The sequence below is a fragment of the Entelurus aequoreus genome, linkage group LG18 (assembly GCF_033978785.1).
Source record: "Entelurus aequoreus isolate RoL-2023_Sb linkage group LG18, RoL_Eaeq_v1.1, whole genome shotgun sequence".
Classification (NCBI taxonomy): Eukaryota; Metazoa; Chordata; class Actinopteri; order Syngnathiformes; family Syngnathidae; genus Entelurus; species Entelurus aequoreus.
Genome location: NC_084748.1, coordinates 2,815,066 through 2,835,047, shown reverse-complemented (window position 1 = coordinate 2,835,047; position 19,982 = coordinate 2,815,066). Strand labels below are relative to the sequence as shown.

At 39.1% G+C, this 19,982-nt stretch overlaps 1 protein-coding gene across 1 annotated transcript in view; it reads left to right on the top strand.

The window, feature by feature from the left end:
- Positions 1 to 3,546: 3,546 nt before the first annotated feature.
- The window catches only part of LOC133633674 (E3 ubiquitin-protein ligase ZFP91-like), a 32,318-nt gene continuing 15,882 nt past the window's right edge, over positions 3,547 to 19,982 (top strand). The window contains exons 1-9 of the mRNA XM_062026291.1: positions 3,547 to 4,447; positions 6,460 to 6,500; positions 6,569 to 6,670; positions 6,845 to 6,884; positions 10,504 to 10,590; positions 10,648 to 10,746; positions 10,817 to 11,017; positions 11,083 to 11,133; positions 15,460 to 15,538. Of these exons, the coding sequence (XP_061882275.1) occupies positions 4,074 to 4,447; positions 6,460 to 6,500; positions 6,569 to 6,670; positions 6,845 to 6,884; positions 10,504 to 10,590; positions 10,648 to 10,746; positions 10,817 to 11,017; positions 11,083 to 11,133; positions 15,460 to 15,538 (1,074 nt within the window). The 5' untranslated portion in view covers positions 3,547 to 4,073. The remainder of the gene's footprint in view (positions 4,448 to 6,459; positions 6,501 to 6,568; positions 6,671 to 6,844; positions 6,885 to 10,503; positions 10,591 to 10,647; positions 10,747 to 10,816; positions 11,018 to 11,082; positions 11,134 to 15,459; positions 15,539 to 19,982) is intronic.

The following is a 19,982-nucleotide window of genomic DNA, read 5'->3' as shown; positions in this document are numbered from 1 at the left end:
CCTTAACGGCTTGCCATAATATATATATATATATATAAATATATTATATACAAGCCAAATGATCCCGATCCAGATATTACTTTAATTCAAGTAATCAAGTAATATTTCCAGGGCTTGAATTTACAACCATTTTAGTCACATATGTGCCCAAAATGTAATCTGTGCAACTTCAAAATATTTGGGAACAAACAATGATTGTATTGTGAGCTAAAGTGGTGGCATTAGCCTCTATGTTGTGAAGTAATAACATAGAAGCTAATGCCATGACTTTCATTGTGTTTCAGTGCATCTTGAAGGATCATGCAAGTCATTGTTTCTTGTTGATGCTGTAAACAAAATGTCACCATGTTTGTTGTTGTACTGAATACAGATTGAAAATGAACCCACTGAAATAATAATAATAACAAGGATTAATTTCTAAGTCTTTGTTAGCCGTTTGTGAAGTTTTGTGCTCGTGCGCTACGTTCGCTCGCATCCTGTGCATCTCCTGGGGGCTACGCCCCCCCTGTCCTTAAAAGCTAGTGACGCCCCTGGTATAAATTATACGTATACATTTATCTGCTGTACAGTTTAGGTGCCGTTTTTTCAGGAACACTAATACCAAAAGTCACAATGTTAGACTTAGACTTCCTTTTTATTGTCATTCAAATTTGAACTTTACAGTACAGATAAGAACAAAATTTTGTTTCATTATGTCCGATACAGATCTAAAAACAGACCACCTAAAAAAACCTGAATGGAGCTTTACAATTCTTTACTGAATGGGACACCAGAAATGCACATTAAAATAAAGAAAGTGGGATTTACAATATTAACTATGAACAATAAAACACTGAATATTAACAACATATGAACATCTTTTACTTCTCAGACCAGCTCCTCCATAGTTGTGTATCTTTTACAATCAAGCAAAAATGTAACAAACAGCAAAATATGAATGCAAAGGGTAATAAACACCTACAATATGATACATTATCACTTTTACGCAGAAATTTGTTGTAAAAATCTGCTTCAGCATCTGTTCCTGACACGCGTTTGGGGCGTTGAAAAGCTTTTTATAGTTAAGACTTACGGTCATTTTAAAAACATCACTGCACACAGGCCTGGCCCTAACCAATCTGGCGCCCTAGGCAAGATTTTAGGTGGCGCCCCCCCACATCGGCAGTGAAGTGTATATACTCACAAGAAACCGAATAGCTTTGTCTTTGACCTTTTTTTTTACTTAAAGTAAGCAAATTAACATATTATATGAGAATGTTATGTTATGATTATCTTTAACCGAATCACAGCAGTGCTCAAATTAAAAAACAGCATTCCCTCTCATGTGATATTGCTTAATTAACATTAATGATGTGCACTTTAACAACTAGGCTTACAACTATACCTAATATATAAAGGGGTGGAAAAGTGACTATTACCTGCAGGGCAAACATTAGCTAACCAGAAGGCAATAACAATGTAAACAAAAAACACCTGCTTAAACAATCTAATACAAATGTCCCTGAGGAATGTAAGGTGGGAGTACTGTAATTACCTAACGTTACATTATTATTTTCCATAACAATTTAGCCCCCTCCACAATATTAACCCGACGTTAAAACAGAACTTGCTATTTATTGATTGGCAATTGCCGAATCATGTAACATTAGCTTAATGCTAAAAAGCCAGGTTACTATCACATTCTGTAACAGACAAATAATTTCATGTAGGCTAACGTTACCTACCTGCTACCTCTGTCTTTTTCTCGTTTCTCCTCTTCTTTTCTCTTTTTTCTTCCCTGGGCACCTGACAGTTTTGGCTGTTTTGACATCTTGTGTTGATTTTTTTGATGTGGTAAGAGTCATGATACGGGAAGGGAGGGGGCGCACCGTGTGGGGGGGGGGGGGGGCGTAATGTTGTAACAAATAATATTTCTATTAAATAGGCTTTACTTTGCATTTTAATTAACGTGGGATTATTTTTTGTATTTAGAAATAATAGTACCAACTTTTTTTTTTTTTCTCCAACATTTGTGGCACTGGCTTGGCGCCCCCTGATGGACGGCGCCCTTAGCATTTGCCTATACGGCCTAAGCCACGGGCCGGCCCTGACTGCACATCATAATGGCAAATACACTTTTAATATTAAAGGTCTAAAAAAATGATGTAGACGTCCGGCGGGCCGGATTGAAAATTTTAATGGGCCAATTCCAGTTTGGACTTTTAAATATCTGCTCACAGAGCTGAAGTGTCGACCATGAGCCATTTTATTTTGAAAATATTTGAAGTTATAAATTAAACTCTTGAACATATGTCATTACATTACATGTCAAATTAGGTTTTTTTTCAACAGCATAAAAGCTTAAACGTCAGCTATTAAATCCTTGGGCAAATGTTTTCATAAGGTTTCTCTGTTGTTGCTGGTCAACTTTGCTCTAGAAACATGGAGGACCCTCACAAAGGGTTATTGGGGTGGGGGGGGGGGGTGGGGGGGGGACAGCACATTTAGCAAAACAATTCCGCCATCTGTCAGCTGATGCTACATTCTTGCATTAGCAACACATTCACCGACTTACTTTTTCATAGGATTTTTTTTTCTTTACATCAGAAGCAAGGGCGCCATCTAGTGGCCCCCATTGTCAATACAATACTGTCCAACTCAAGGACCCGGGGCCAAATCTGGCCTCGAAAGCCTGCATAATATACATTAGTACAATACTTCTTTCCATTTTGACATTAATAAAATACGTGTATCTTTTAAACTCTAATAGTATCTAAAAATGCAACAAAACATCCAAATAGTTTTTGGTTAAATAAAACATACTTAAAGGAAGTTATCTATGACAGGGTTCCCCAACCTTTTTTCTACCAGGGACCGGTTTAATGTATGCATTATTTTCACGGACCGGCTTTCTACTTGTGGCAGATAAAAACAGCAAAAAAAATGAGCATGAAAAATTAGCCTATGGCTACAATCTGGTGCGTCAACATTTTATATGTCCATTAATGTGCATGGTCCAATGTACTATAACAAATAAGTTATATTATTATTGTTGTGTTTAGTGGGACAGGCGAAAGTTCAGTGGGAGAAAATGCGGTAGTTTATAAATTAATTAATGTTTCCGTGCGGCCCGGTAGCAAATGCGTCACGGACCGGTACCAGTCCGCGGACCGGTGGTTGGGGACAACTGATCTATGATACTGTACACAACTTCCTTTAAGTATTTTTTTATTTCAACTAAAATTATGGCAAAATTCTGGTGACTGAGCTGCTAATTTTTTTTACCCTTAAATAAAAATGTTTCCACTTCACACTATGAAAACAATACATTTTATGGTAAAAGAAAAATGGCAGCAACTGTTTTTCTTTTTCCATTTACAATAATAGGCTGTAAAAACCACCGCAACTTTACGGTAAAATTATTTAATTTATTTACAATCAAATCTTTTTTGTACACAGTGCATAAAATATCAAATGCATAGGCCAGTGATTCTCAAACTGCGCTTAAAGTTCAGTTCTCATCCCCACTTCAAGATGGCGGCCCAATTTCTCGCGTCGCAGCAGCCAGATGTCTATGATTGAAATAACAGTGATGTTAGTTGAACTACATTTCCCACAATGCACTTCTCCCACCGTACAGCGGTTTTCGCAGATTTACACAGGACGGTGAGCGACTGCTAACGCGGCTAATGAGGACTCCGGTCATTTGTGGATCTGCCGAAGCTCTCGTCGGTGCGCCTGAACGTTCACGCTCAGTTCATGTTTGGCTTAAAGGAGACGCAATGAAAGCGCACAAAATGGCTGCGACCCGGGGCCGCTCCAATAAGTAGGTTTACTATAGCTTTAAGAACGCCAAACACGGCGGCTGCTTCTTTAAGATTATATCGGTTTATTACCGAGTAGGCAATTAAGAAAAGTTTTAATTGAACAATAAATTAAAAAAAACATCTGTGCGTGTAGTTTGCGACGAACCTGGCGCATGAACAGAAAATGTCCCAGTGTTGGATAAAGGCCTCCTGTCGTCAACATGTCTCTCTACTAGATGTGCGTTAGTCCTCCGGACTTCTTGTGCGGGATCCAAGGCGCGATACACGATGGAACCGACTGGCGAGCGAAATGAGGACGTAAACAAAGGCGACGCGCCGGTGCGCCACAAGGCCGCAGAGCAGACCACGGCCCCCGTTGGAGCTGTCACCCCGAGGAAGACGCAGAGGGAGCGGGGAACCGCGCGCGGCAGACCCGGCGGCGCTGCCTCTCGGACGGACGTCAACGGGGCCGCGACACAGCAGGGCACCGGGAGGGTCCTCCGAGACCGCTCCACCCGGGCGGTACCGGCCTGGCTGAGGGACAGCAGGAGCGAGGAGGACGAAGACGAGCCGGGCGCCGACAAGCGGAGGAAAGTTCCCAACTCCCGGCGGAGGAGATACGGCGAGTCCGTGGAGGCTGCTGGTGGCGGCCAACACCTTGAGTAAGTTACAGCCGCACCAACACTTCGCTAATTACTACCCGGCGTTTAATCGCGTGATTCGGCCAAAAACACGCCTTCTGTGCCGTTCGTCTTCAGCTTAGGGAGGAGCGTAACTCACCTGCCAGCGTTTTAGTCTCAGGCCCCGTTTACACTAAGCCGGATAAGGTTATCCAGGGTAAATCCCACCTAACCTTATCCGTGTCCACACACAACAATGCCGCAGTTTAAGAGCGGTGACGTGCTGTCAGGGGAGGCAAGTGAGGCATGTTCAAAAATGAAGTAATAATATAAAATAAGTTTCAATATTTCTCTTTTATTATGCTTTCTATGTGATTTTGGTGTGGTTCCTGTTTATTTTGGTCATTTTCATGGTTAAAATCGCAGAAATTCCATGTTTCCTGATCAAAATAACGCGGCAGAGAGAAGTGAGGCGGACGCGGGTGGTGCCTCGTGAGGCGGACGCGGGTGGTGCCTCGTGAGGCGGACGCGGGTGGTGCCTCCTGAGGCACACGCTGGTGGTTCCACCCGTGTATGCCTCCTGAGGCGGACGTGGGTAGTGCCTGCTGAGGCGGACGTGGGTGGTGCCTCGTGAGGCGGACACGGGTGGTGCCTCGTGAGGCGGACGCGGGTGGTGCCTCGTGAGGCGGACGCGGGTGGTGCCTCGTGAGGCGGACGCGGGTGGTGCCTCGTGAGGCGGACGCGGGTGGTGCCTCGTGAGGCGGACGCGGGTAGTGCCTCCTGAGGCACACGCTGGTGGCTCCACCCGTGTATGCCTCCTGAGGCGGACGTGGGTATTGCCTGCTGAGGCGGACGCGGGAAGTGCCTCGTGAGGCGGACGCAGGAGGTGCCTCGTGAGGCGGACGCAGGAGGTGCCTCATGAGGCGGACGCAGGTGGTGCCTCGTGAGGCGGACGCAGGTGGTGCCTCGTGAGGCGGACGCAGGTGGTGCCTCCTGAGGCGGACGTAGGTGGTGCCTCCTGAGGCGGACGCAGGTGGTGCCTCAGTGTTTCCCATAAACTGCCAACATACCTGTGGCGGTGGGGGCGTGGCTATGGGTGTGGTCACCATGACATCATCGAGTAATTTGCATAATTTACTACAATGATATGATATTCTCTAAAAAGGCTCAAAAAATGTATACTTACTAATTAATAATAACAGTTTTGTTTTAAACGTCCATCCATCCATCCATTTTACAATATAATTACAACACTTTGTGTACATATTTATATACAGATTTGAACAATAAGTTATTCACTGAAATATATTTATTAATCGTGGTTCTTACAAAAAATATATCTTATAAAATATAAAAGCTAAAATGTCTCTTAAAGCTCTGCCCCTTTAATTAGTGCATACTAAATAATTTAACTTTAGCCTACTACTACAACCATATTGGTGTCCACAGTCAGTAACAAATAAACAGAAAACAGTAGTGGTCAAATACAAATAAGGCAACAAGAGAAGTATCCTACACTTCTCTTTTGTAAAGTAAATCTGAACAGCCGATACGGGCATCTACATCAACTATATGATTTGCCTGAGAAGCTGGACAAGACAAAAAAAAATTATTATTTTTTTTTTTTTTTTAATTTGTGGCGGACGTAATTCTTTCGTGGCGGGCCGCCACAAATAAATGAATGTGTGGGAAACACTGTGCCTCCTGAGGCGGACGCAGGTGGTGCCTCCTGAGGCGGACGCAGGTGGTGCCTCTGTTTTATGAAGCTGGCTGTGGCACATTCTTTCTGGCGTCACTTCCTGTGTGGGGCGCGGTCTTTCTGGCGTCACTTCCTCTCCCAACTCAGTTTGTAAATGATCAAGAGCAGGAAATTCAAGAATTACACGGCGCACTTACCCGGGTAAAAAATTGTCCGAGGAGGGGGATCTTAAACGGTGGTTTAGTGTGGCTGAAACGGGGCTTAGGCTAAATAATTATTCGTTTAAGGGGTTAACCTGCTTAATTATAAACACCCTAATCTTTTTAGGCTAATCAATCTTCTCTATTCTGTGTAGGTCTGCAGAGGAACCCAGGAAGCCCTCCACTGACGCTGAAGGTAATGAATACATTTAACTGATCTTTGTGGCATCATAATAAACTTTTAATGGTGCTCCATCACTCCAGCTCTTCCCACCAAGCGCCCGTTGGCCCAGAGCCGAGGCAAGCCTCCTCTCGGAGGAACCAAGTCGGTGTGCAAGACTGAGCCTGGGACTGAGAGTCAAGCCGGTGAGCAACCTGTTGAAAGACCTGAAGTTTACGGTCGTCAACCTGACCCACTGGAAGTTGACCGCTGCTCCTAACATGACACAACTGTTAAAAATCCCTTTACTTTCCACCACACGGGTGAGGCGGTGAAGTTTTACTTACAGCTGCTTTTTGTTTTGCTGTGTTTTTGTTAAGCTGCTGCAGAAGAGTTGAACAACAAAGACAGGGATGACATGTGAGTACTGTTTATTTTGCTGGTGTTGCCGGGTTTAAAAGGGACAAATTGTGCAGATATTTGGCATTTTTACATATATTGGTATCATCTTTTTTAAATCTGTATCTGCATTTTTATACAACTACCGTATTTCCTTGAATTGGCGCCGGGAATATAGTATTCGCCTGCCTAGAATTACAGCCGGGTCAAACTCGTTTCGCAAAATAATTAGCGCATGCTTGGCACTTCCGCCGGGTCAAATATGAGTCATTAAATGACTCCCGCCTCCAGGTGGTAGAGGGCGCTAGTGATCCTTCTTGCGACTACCAGTACTGCAGGAGACAGGTACTGCAGAAGAAGACAACAAGCAGCAAGCATGCAGCAATTGTTTGCTTGCACTTTTAACATGGAGGATTACATATCTAAAATAAAACGGTTTTCTAAACTGGACTTTCAATCGAAGCAGGAGGTAATAATTAAAGGAATATCTCCAGAGACTTTTAAAATTGAAGAAAGATGAGAAAGACTGCCTTTGATCAGAAGCAGCTGCACATGGACCCATCTACAAGTAAAGGTAAGATCATAATAACGTTTTTTTTATTAAATGTGTTTTTAATGATAAGGTATGCGCCGGAGTGAGAAGAGGTTTTAAAATAATTAGAGCATGCTTGCTCATTCCGCATGGTTTTGGTAACCGCAGGAGTGAGAAGAGGTTTTAAATTAATTAGCGCCCCTGCGGCTATTCAAGGAAATACGGTATATCATATTATGATAAAACAATTGTAAATAGTAGGGGTGTCAAAAAAATAGATTTTCAAATTAATCGAGTTTCTTATTTGTAACTAGAGATGTCCGATAATATCAGCCTGCCGATATTATCAGCCGATACATGCGTTAAAATGTAATATCGGAAATTATCGGTATCGTTTTTTTTATTATCGGTATCGTTTTTTTTTGTTTTTTTTTATTAAATCAACACAAAAAACACAAGATACACTTAGAATTAGTGCACCAACCCAAAAAACCTCCCTCCCCCATTTACACTCATTCACACAAAAGGGTTGTTTCCTTCTGTTATTAATATTGTGGTTCCTACATTATATATCAATATATATCAATACAGTCTGCAAGGGATACAGTCCGTAAGCACACATGATTGTGCGTGCTGCTGCTCCACTCATAATTCTAACCTTTAACAGTTAATTTTACTAATTTTCATTCATTACTAGTTTCTATGTAACGGTTTTTATATTGTTGTACTTTCTTTTTTATTCAAGAAAATGTTTTTGATTTATTTATCTTATTTTACTAATTTTTTTAAAAAGTACCTTATCTTCACCATACCTGGTTGTCCAAATTAGGCATAATAATGTGTTAATTCCACGACTGCATATATCGGTTGATATCGGTTGATATCGGTATCGGTAATTAAAGAGTTGGACAATATCGGATATCGGCAAAAAGCCATTATCGGACATCCCTAGTTATTTATTTACCAAATTTGTAAAATCTTCCACCAAAAATATTTTTCTTAGTGTAATATTTGATGTGAAGTAATGGGAACCTCGGATAGGTCAATAATTCATAATAACATTGATTTTGATTAGGGCTGCAACAACTAATCGATTAAATCGATTAAAATCGATTACCAAAATAGTTGGCGATTAATTTAGTCATCGATTCGTTGCGCATGCGCGGAGGCTTTTTTTTTTTTTTTTTTTGGTAATTTTTTTGTTGTGTTTTTTTTTTTGTTTTATAAACCTTTATTTATAAACTGCAACATTTATAAACAGCTGAGAAACAATAATCGAAATAAGTACAAAAACAGTACAAAACAGCGCCAGGGCGGCGCTGAGGCTACGTCTCATGAGGTGGAGTAAGCTAGCCAATGATGTGGTCATGTGCAGCTCACGTGACGACGGCGTCTCCTTTGTTGGAAAACATTTGAAAAATGGCGCAGGAAAACACGACCGATAGTTTAGCGGAGAAACATCTTGAGGTTATTGCTTCAATGGAGAAAAGTGTACGACCTAAGTCGTCAAAAGTGTGGGAACACTTCACTTTAAAGACTTCAAAGAAGAGCGTTTCCTGCAAAATGGCACGGAAGTACAACATTGCTTCAGGAGCACCTGCAAAAGGAAACATGTTGCAGCCATGGATGAAGGGAAGAACTCACAGTACGTAACTTTTTAAGTCCATAGTGGCAACAAGCATTCATGAGTTCAGCTTTTTTGTGAGTAACGTTAACGTTATGCCTTTGTTGCAACGCGGGGCTGATAATGTGTCTCCGGCACATTTGACTCCGTTTTGAGAGAGAAAATGCACGGTTACCAACATGGAAATAAACGTAATGGACAGAAATATCTCAGGTTGGTTTCATAATGGATCAATGTGGCCGGGCCGATAAAGCTATATAAATATATTTCGATTTGAGTGACGCTTTAGTATAACTAAACGTTATGAAGGTGCTGGAATATTTCATGCTATTATTCAGAGGCAGCCTAAAATGAATCCTTTATTATTCACAACAGAAACGTGTACAATATCTGATTCAGTTCTGATCTGATGAGTTACATTTCTGTGTTATTATTGGTGTATGCTGCACCCCCAATGTCCACAACATGGTGCCAGTATGCTGGGTTTTTTCAATAAAATTCTGGAAAGGATAGAAATGTAGTTTGTCTCTTATATCCGATTATTAACCGATTAATCGAAGTAATAATCGACAGATTAATCGATTATCAAATTAATCGTTAGTTGCAGCCCTAATTTTGATTCAATATTATGTTTTGAGCAATGACAGTTTGAAAGAAAAATAAACAGCTTTGTTTTATTAGTCAACATTGCAACTTTTAAATTACATTTAACCTTTAAGCTTTTTTATTTCACTTTTGTTATGTTTTTGTTTATTTTAATAGTATTTTTAGAACGTGCCTTTAAAACATTAGCTGTGGGCCGCAAATGGCCTCCGGGGCACACTTTTGACACCCCAGCTATAGAGACACTTGTGATTTAGGGCTATATAAATAAACATTGATTGATTGATTGATTGATAATAAAAAATGTAAATCTGATGATAAACGTGTGTGCGTTTATCATAACTTTCTCTGTCTCTGCCCCTCCCTCACCAATGCTGCTGCGCGCACGATTTGTTTTGTTTTTAACCCCTTCTTAACCCTGAACGTACATTGAAAATACACGCAACCCTAACTCAAAATGCCGGACATTTGAGGCATTTAAGAAACTCCGCCCGGACAGCTCCGCAAAAGAGGACATATGGTCAGTCTATCCTAGCCCGTTAGCTGCTAGCATGCCGTGTGTTGTGCCTCGGTGTGCATTGTTTACACAACGTGCGTTACGCTACTTAATATGTTCGTGTGGAAACTCGTTCGGTACACCTCCGAACCGAACCGGAACCCCCGTACCGAAAGGGTTCAATACAAATACACGTACCGTTACATTTAGTGAAAAAATATGAAGTAGTTCATTGACACACATCATTTCCAGGTGTTTGCGGGCCAGATAAAATGATGTCGCAGGCCAGATCTGGCCCCCGGGCCTTGAGTTTGACACCTGTGCACTAAGTGTAAAAAGAGGCGGAGTTTGCTGCTGTCATTGCTCACGTTCCGTTTCATCTCAGTGAAAAGAAGGGTAACCCGGTCCTGGATAAGGAACCTCAACTTCAGGATGATATCATTGACTTCAACTATCAATCACAGCCTCCCAGGTAAACACTTTTGCTGAATGCATATGATCATTTTTAATATTTTAGTTTTCTTTTTAGTGGTGCAGAAGAAGAAAATGCTCCCAGCAGTGACGAAGACGTTCCCTTTCGAGACGATTTAAACGATCAGAGCTACGACCCAGAGGACGGGAGATTTGTGTACGTGTTGGAACATCCCACACTTGCGTGTTCATCTCTGTATATTTGTAACAACATTGTCTATTTTCAGGGATTCCCTCAAGCCAAAGCGCAGGGTTCCTCCTCGGCAGAAGGACAAGAAAGACAAGGAGAAAGTCCCCAAGAGAGAGATGGAGGAGATAAAGACGGAAGGTTCGGACAATCTGGACAGTGTGGAGGAGGAAGTGAAGCTGGAAGAAGCAACAGCAGCAGCAGCAGAAGAAGTGGAGGAGGACCCCGACGGTCCAAGGAAGTAAGTGTCCTTCGACCACAGGACACCATACAGTTCTTACAATTCAACCCTTTGTCTTGTGCTAGGAAGGGACGGCGGAAAAAGGACGACAAAACACCACGGCAGCCAAAAAGAAGGTACACTTGTTTGACATGGAGAGAGTTTCGTCTTCCTGGTTGTAAACAAATTACAATTAGCAGGGTTTTACTGTTTTTGTTATCATAAAGAATACGTTTGTAAGTAGAGGTGGGAATCTTTGGGCACCTCACAATTGAAATGGATTCTTGGAGTGACGATTCAAATCACAATCGATTCTAGATTTAACACAATTATTATTTGGTGTATTAATTTTAGTAAGATCTTTTCCGAAAAATCTTTTTTTTTATAGATTAATTTTGAAATGTTATTTACAAGAATCAAAGCATGTTAATCTTACAAAAGAAAAGACAGCAACTCCAACCCAATCCCAGCTTTACAATATTTAGGATTAGGGATGTCCGATAATGGCTTTTTGCCGATATCCGATATGCCGATATTGTCCAACTCTTTAATTACCGATACCGATATCAACCGATATATGCAGTCGTGGAATTAACACATTATTATGCCTAATTTGGACAACCAGGTATGGTGAAGATAAGGTACTTTTTAAAAAAATGAATCAAATAAAATAAGATAAATAAATTAAAAACATTTTCTTGAATAAAAAAGAAAGTAAAACAATATAAAAACAGTTACATAGAAACTAGTAATTAATGAACATTTGTAAAATTAACTGTTAAAGGTTACCGTAATTTCCGGACTATAAGCCGCACCTGACTATACAGGGTAAGCCGCACCAGCTAAATTTAGGGGGAAATACAGATTGCTCCATATATAAGCCGCACCCGACTATAAGCCGCAGGGTTTTGATGTGTAATTAGCGTAGTATATAGGGGTTCCTGCTACCACGGAGGGGATTGTCGGGACAGAGATGACTGTTTGGGAACGCAAAGCGTCCCATTTATTAACAATAAATCTTTCAATCATTCAATCAAACTTTCACATCTTTGACATGGCGAACAGCATTCGTGCAGAGTACAAATAATACAACGGTGCAAAGTAATACAAAGTGCTCGCCTGTACGTTATCAAAATAACCAGCCTACCGGTATATGAAAAGTCAGTCTTTAGTCATTGTGTCATCGTCTTCCTCCTGCGTACTAAAACCACCGAAATCCTCTTCGTCGGTGTCGGAGAAGAACAGGCCGTATATAAGCCGCACCCTTGTATAAGCCGCAGGGACCAGAACGAGGGGAAAAAGTAGCGGCTTATAGTCCGGAAATTACGGTAGTATTATTAGTGGAGCAGCAGCACGCACAATCATGTGTGCTTACGGACTGTATCCCTTGCAGACTGTGTTGATATATATTGATATATAATGTAGGAAGCAGAATATTAATAACAGAAAGAAACAACCCTTTTGTGTGAATGAATGTGAATGGGGGAGGGAGGTTTTTTGGGTTGGTGCACTAATTGTAAGTGTATCTTGTGTTTTTTATGTGGATTTAATTTTAAAAAAACAACAAAAAACGATACTGATAATAAAAAAACCGATACCGATAATTTCCGATATTACATTTTAACGCATTTATCGGCCGATAATATCGGCAGACCGATATTATCGGCAGACCGATATCGGACATCTCTACTTAGGATTGAAATGTTCAAAGCAATAGTGAAGCAACACAGGTGAAAGTATACAAATAAGAATATTGTACCACAGTTTGTTTATTCCAGCAATTAGATTTACAAGGTGGAACTAATAAAGTGAAGTGAATTATATTTATATAGCGCTTTTCTCGAGTGACTCAAAGCGCTTTTACATAGTGAAAGCCAATATCTAAGTTCCATTTAAAGCAGTGTGGGTGTCACTGGGAGCAGGTGGGTAAAGTGCCTTGCCCAAGGACACAACGGCAGTGACTAGGATGGCGGAAGCGGGGATCGAACCTGGAACCCTCAAGTTGCTGGCACGGCCGCTCTACCAGCCAAGCTAACCGCCCCAATAGTATGTTATAGGCTCATAACATGCCAGATATTTCAAGACGTCTTTTGTTATGACTTTGATTATTATGGCTCATTAGTTTATGAAAACCTCAAATTGTAAATTTCAGAAAATGTTGGGTTTTCAAGAACTGTAAGCCACAATGATCAATATAACAAATACAAGCTTGACGGATCTCACTTTGCATGTAATGAGTTCATACCACATATTAGTTTTGCACTTGAAGTTGAATTGCTGACATGAATGGGCTTTTACAACATGGTCTACATTTTTGAGTTTCACCTGTACAAATACAATACTAAAACAAAGCAATAATAGTTATTCAATGTTTTTCATCTAAAAATGTATTCTTAAAAATATAAAGAATTTGCACACTTGTTTTAATGATCAAAAATTATGAATCAATTTATAATCGGATTAAAATAAAAAAACGCAATTTGGATGTGAATTGATTTTTTTGAACACCTCTGCTTGTAAAGTCATGATGAGCAATCCCCAAATGTATTTTACCTGTGCAATACTAAAAAGGTGAGGGAGCTCTAGGACATGTCCTGTTTTTATGTCCTGTCCTGATTGATTTTTTTTAGAAAGTGATGAAAACGTCCTTGTTTTTATTGTTTTTCAACGAGGATCAAGAAATATATATATATATCTATATATAGATATATATATATATATAGATATTAGGGATGTCCGATAATATCGGCCTGCCGATATTATCGGACGATAAATGCGTTAAAATGTAATATCGGAAATTATCGGTATCGTTTTTTTTATTATCTGTATCGTTTTTTTTTTTTTGTTTGTTTTTTTTGTTTTTTTATTAAATCAACGTAAAAAACACAAGATACACTTACAATTAGTGCACCAACCCAAAAAACCTCCATCCCCCATATTTCTTTCTGTTATCAATATTCTGGTTCCTACATTACAGTATATATCAATATATATCAATACAGTCTGCAAGGGATACAGTCCGTAAGCACACATGATTGTGCGTGCTGCTGCTCCACTAATAGTACTAACCTTTAACAGTTAATTTGACTCATTTTCATTAATTACTAGTTTCTATGTAACTGTTTTTATATTGTTTTACTTTCTTTTTTATTCAAGAAAATGTTTTTAATTTAGTTATTTTATTTTATTTTTTTAAAAAGTACCTTATCTTCACCATACATGGTTGTCCAAATTAGGCATAATAATGTGTTAATTCCACGACTGCATATATCGGTTGATATCGGTATCGGTTGATATCGGTATCGGTAATTAAAGAGTTGGACAATATCGGATATTGGCAAAAAGCCATTATCGGACATCCCTAATATATATATATATATGTATATATATATATATATATATATATATGTATATATATATATATATATATATATATATATATATATATATATATATATGTATATATATATATATCTATCTATATATATATATATATATATATATATATATATAGATAGATAGATAGATATATATATATACATATAGATATAGATATTTTTTGTATTTACTAGGAATGTGAACAACTTGCGATTCGATTCCGATTCTTGGTTTATGATTTAATTTACTCGATTTTTGATTCAACTTGATTTTAATTTCGAACTGATTCACGCCAAAAATTTGGTGTAAAAATGAGTAATGTTTTTCAAAATAGGTCACGATGTACAAGTAAAAACGGCCTAAAGTATTTTTAAAAATTGCTTTTTAAAAACATATCTCCATCCATGCATCCATCTTCTTCTGCTTATCCCAGATCGGGTCTTACCTTATACACACACCATAATAATACTCCTATGTTGAAGCACAGTACAATCCATCAAGCGGTGTGGCTTCATAGCTTACCAAAGTCCTACTAAAACATTTTGATCGATTTTTGAGCGCCGTGTGTAATGTTCTATATTTGCAATGGAACATATAACATGTTGTTGTTGTTTACTTCAGTCATTTTGCAGTCTACATGTATCTCTTATGTGTGACTGCCATCTATCATTTCACCATGTACCAAATAAAATAGCTTCGAGGTCGGTAAGCACAACCAAAATGATTCTGTACATTAGGCGCACTGTCCAGTTTAGATCAAATAAAAGGATTTCAAGTGCGGCTTATAGTCCGAAAATATGTTAGTTTACTGGGGGCACCAAAAATGCAAGTGTGAACGCTAATTGAGCCGCAACCAACAATATTTAAAAAAGGTATGGTTAACACACTATAAAGTGAAACCGAACTTGTTATTGCTGATAATGCAGATATTTTCTGTAAATAAACAATATACTACCAACCATTATATTCTCAATCAAACTCAACACTGTATTCTTTTTAAATGTTTATAGACTTTTTGAGGGCTGATTGAGTGTGAACAGACTCCAAGCGTGTGGCTGTGTTTCTCCTAACATGAATGTGTGCAGGAAGAAGCCCCCGGTGCAGTATGTCCGCTGTGAGATCGAAGGCTGCGGAACCGTTTTGGCTCACCCTCGTTACCTGCAGGTGAGCGCAAATGTGCCGGAGCTGTTTCCATTCACTGTTGGTTTTGTTTCGTCACGCAACTCTCACAAAATGATTGGGCCGGAATTCGGTGTCTCGCAATGAACCACAGCTTCACCTTGCCGGCAGCACTCATGCAGCCCCAATCCATGTCACTACCATCCCCTGCCCCCCGTGCTTGACTGCACAAACACTCGAGATGTTTAGACCATACTTGCCAACCCTCCCGTTTTTAGCGGGAGAATCCCGGTATTCAGCGCCTCTCCCGACAACCTCCCGGCAGAGATTTTCTCCCGACAAACTCCCGGTATTCAGCCGGAGCTGGAGGCCACGCCCCCTCCAGCTCAATGCAGACCTGAGTGGGGACAGCCGTTCTCACGTCCGCTTTCCCACAATATAAGCAGCTTGCCGCCCAATGACGTCATAACATCTAAGGCTTTTAGAGAGTAGAGTGCACAACAAGGAGAGAGAGTTCTTAGTTTCTTATGTGGGTTTATTGTTAAGCAGTTTCATTAACGTCCTCCCAGCGAGGTAACAACACACAACAACACACGTCACGTTTAGTCTACCGTAAAGCAGTTTGTCTGCAGTAAACAGCAATGTTGTGACACTCTTAAACAGGACAATACTGCCATCTACTGGATAGCCTGCAGAACACTGAAATTCAAGTATTTTATTTATATGTACAATAAAATAAAAATTAAAATAAAATATATATATATAGCTAGAATTCACTGAAAGTCAAGTATTTCATACATATATATATATGTATATATATATATATATATCCGATATCGGAGGTCTCAAGGTTGGCAAGTATGGTTTAGACCACAATGGTTGAATCAATTAAATCACTACTTCCTATACAAGCTGTACACAGACTACTCTAAATTATGTTAATTATTTTGCTTTTTTTTTTTTCTTCATAAGAAAATGTACTGTTGTAAAAATGCTTGCTTTGGACTGTACTGACAGGCTTGTGGATTAGGGTTTCGCAATATAGATGATCTAAATTTGGTGGTTACATCGTTATAATGCATGTTGATGACACGTTCTACCGCACATTTGACAGCAACAAGAGCGCTTTCTCAACACACTGTTAGCGAGCTGCCGGCTAACGTCCCTCCACAGTGCAAAGCCACTTTTTAGGGAAATAAACCTAGTTGCTTACACGTACTATTAGCACCGGAGGACGAGGAATAGCTAAAAGTGCTAAATTACACATACAATTAGCTATGCTAACCGCTATAGCTGTGAGTCTTTGGGCGCCATTCCATTCGATTCTTTGGGGTAACAATTCGATTCAGAATTGATTCTTTTTTAATAACATTAGGTGCCTGTTCTATGATGAACTCCATTCCTCCATAAAATAGATAAACAGCTCTGTTAAGTTCTATACTACTTCAAGGAAAACTTGTTTAGTTTCATAAAATTCTACCCAAACATTTACTAAAGTGGCTGGACAAGACAGAATTTGGGGGAATATTTTTAATTAATTGATTTTTTATTTTTTTAGAATCGATTAAGATTCTTTACAAGTAAGAATCGCGATTAATTCGAAAATCTGTCTTTTTTGACACCCCTACTAACCGCTAGGCTAGAGCTCTAGAACGTAAACAGAGGGAGGTGGGTGGATTGATACAAATATAGACAGTAACGATACCAAATATAGTATCAGTACTACAGAGGTTAGATGGATATTTTCATTCTCAAACAAATATTATGTCGGTGTTTGTAATTGTTTACAAACTCAGGGAATAAGTCTCAATAATGGAATCATTCATTGATACTGAAAATGTTAAGTATCCGCATTGGTATGACCAATATTGCCCCTTAGTGTTGGATTTGTAGTATCGCCCAAAACTGATGTAAAGTAACAACAGAAAAATAGGTGATTATTACATTTGAACAGAAGTGTAGATAGAACAGGGGTCACCAACGCGGTGCCCGCGGGCACCAGGTAGCCCGTAAGGACCAGATGAGTAGCCCGCTGGCCTGTTCTAAAAATAGCTCAAATAGCAGCACTTACCAGTGAGCTGCCTCTATTTTTTAAATTGTATTTATTTACTAGCAAGCTGGTCTCGCTTTGCCCGACATTTTTAATTCTAAGAGAGACAAAACTCAAATAGATTTGAAAATCCAAGAAAATATTTTAAAGACTTGGTCTTTACTTGTTTAAATAAATTCATTAATTTTTTTACTTTGCTTTTTATAACTTTCTAAAAGACAATTTTAAAGAAAAAATGCTTAAAAATGATTTTAGGATTTTTAAACACAAATACCTTTTTACCTTTTAAATTCCTTCCTCTTCTTTCCTGACAATTTAAATCAATGTTCAAGTAAATTTATTTTTTTTATTGTAAAGAATAATAAATACATTTTAATTAAATTCTTTATTTTAGCTTCTGTTTTTTCGACAAATAATTTTTGTGAAATATTTCTTCAAACTTATTATGATTAAAATTCAAAAAAATTATTCTGGCAAATCTAGAAAATCTGTAGAATCAAATTTAAATCTTATTTCAAAGTCTTTTGAATTTATTTTAAAATTTTTGTTGTGGAAAATCTAGAAGAAATAATGATTTGTCTTTGTTAGAAATATAGCTTTGTCCAATTTGTTATATATTCTAACAAAGTGCAGATTCGATTTTAACCTATTTAAAACATGTCATCAAAATTCTAAAATTAATCTTAATCAGGAAAAATTACTAATGATGTTCCATAAATTATTTTTTTACATTTTTTCAAAAAGATTCGAATTAGCTCGTTTTTCTCTTCTTTTTTTCGGTTGAATTTTGAATTTTAAAGAGTCAAAATTGAAGATAAACTATGTTTGAAAATTTAATTGTCATTTTTTCGTGTTTTCTCATCCTTTAAACCGTTCAATTAAGTGTAAATATTTATTAATTATTAATAATAACATAGAGTTAAAGGTAAATTGAGCAAATTGGCTATTTCTGGTAATTTATTTAAGTGTGTATCAAACTGGTAGCCCTTCGCATTAATCAGTACCCAAGAAGTAGCTCTTTGTTTCGAAAAGGTTGGTGACCCCTGAGATAGAATATGTTAAAACAGAAAGTAAGCAGATATTCACAGTAAATTAGCAAGTAGATGAATAATAGTTTTGAGAAAAAGAAGAGGAAATGACACAATATATTACTGCATATGTCTGTTTTGAAATGGCTCGATTATCAATTACATACCAAATAACATATCGTTATATATCGTCGTCACAGGAGGCTGCAATATCTATCCAAATATATCGTTTTAGGCCATATCGCCCTTCTGTATTGCAGACCATCCATTTTCTTTACCGCTTCTCCTCCCAGCTGGACTTCAGGCGAGAGGCAGGGTTCACCCTGGCCTTCGCAGGGCACATAGAGACAAATGAGCATTCACACCTATGGAAAATGTAGCGTCCTCAATTAACCCAGTGCTTCTCGATTATTTCCTGTAGGCCGGGGAGATGTATCGATTTTATCGATATATTCAAGTTTTTCCTCGCAGACAATTTAAAAAAACAAAAAGTCGTTTTGTTTTTTTTCTCCTCTAACTCTGGCATGCTTCCGTAGCTTGTGCCATCCCCCTACTTCCTTAGCGGCACACATAGCGAAACACGGCTGCTGCAAACGCTAACAAGACGTTTGTTCCGAAGAAAAGAAAAGAGTTGTCAGTACTTTGGTTTTGCTGCAACAGGCGTGGAAGAAATGACTGCACGGTGCAAAGTTTGCACCGTGCAGTCGCTAACCGTTTGCTTAAAACTCTCCACTTCCACAGTGGAGTGTTTTAAAGGCCTACTGAAAGCCACTACTAGCGACCACGCAGTCTGATAGTTTATATATCAATGATGAAATCTTAACATTGCAACACATGCCAATACGGCCGGGTTAACTTATAAAGTGACATTTTAAAATTCCCGCCACACTTCCGGTTGAAAAACTCCTTTGGATATGATTTATGCGCGTGACGTCACAAAATCCACGGAAGTGGTTGGACCCCATCGACCCGATACAAAAGCCTCTTGTTTTCTTCGACAAAATTCCACAGTATTCTGGACATCTGTGTTGGTGAATCTTTTGCAATTTGTTTAATGAACAATGGAGGCTGCAAAGAAGAACGTTGTAGGTGGGATCGATCGGTGTATTAGCGGCTAAGTACAATACTTACAGCAACACAACAAGGACTACTTACTACGCCTAGCCGATGCTTGCTGCCAAACCCACAGATGAAGTCCTTCGTCGCGCCGTCGATCGCTGGAACGCAGGTGAGCACGGGTGTTGATGGGAAGATGAGGGCTGGCTGGCGTAGGTGGAGCGCTAATGTTTTTATCATAGTTCTGTGAGGTCCGGTTGCTAAGTTGCTAAATTAGCCTTAGCGTCGTTAGCAACAGCATTGTTAAGCCTTACCAGGCTGAGAATTTTTAACCGTGTAGTTACATGTACATGGT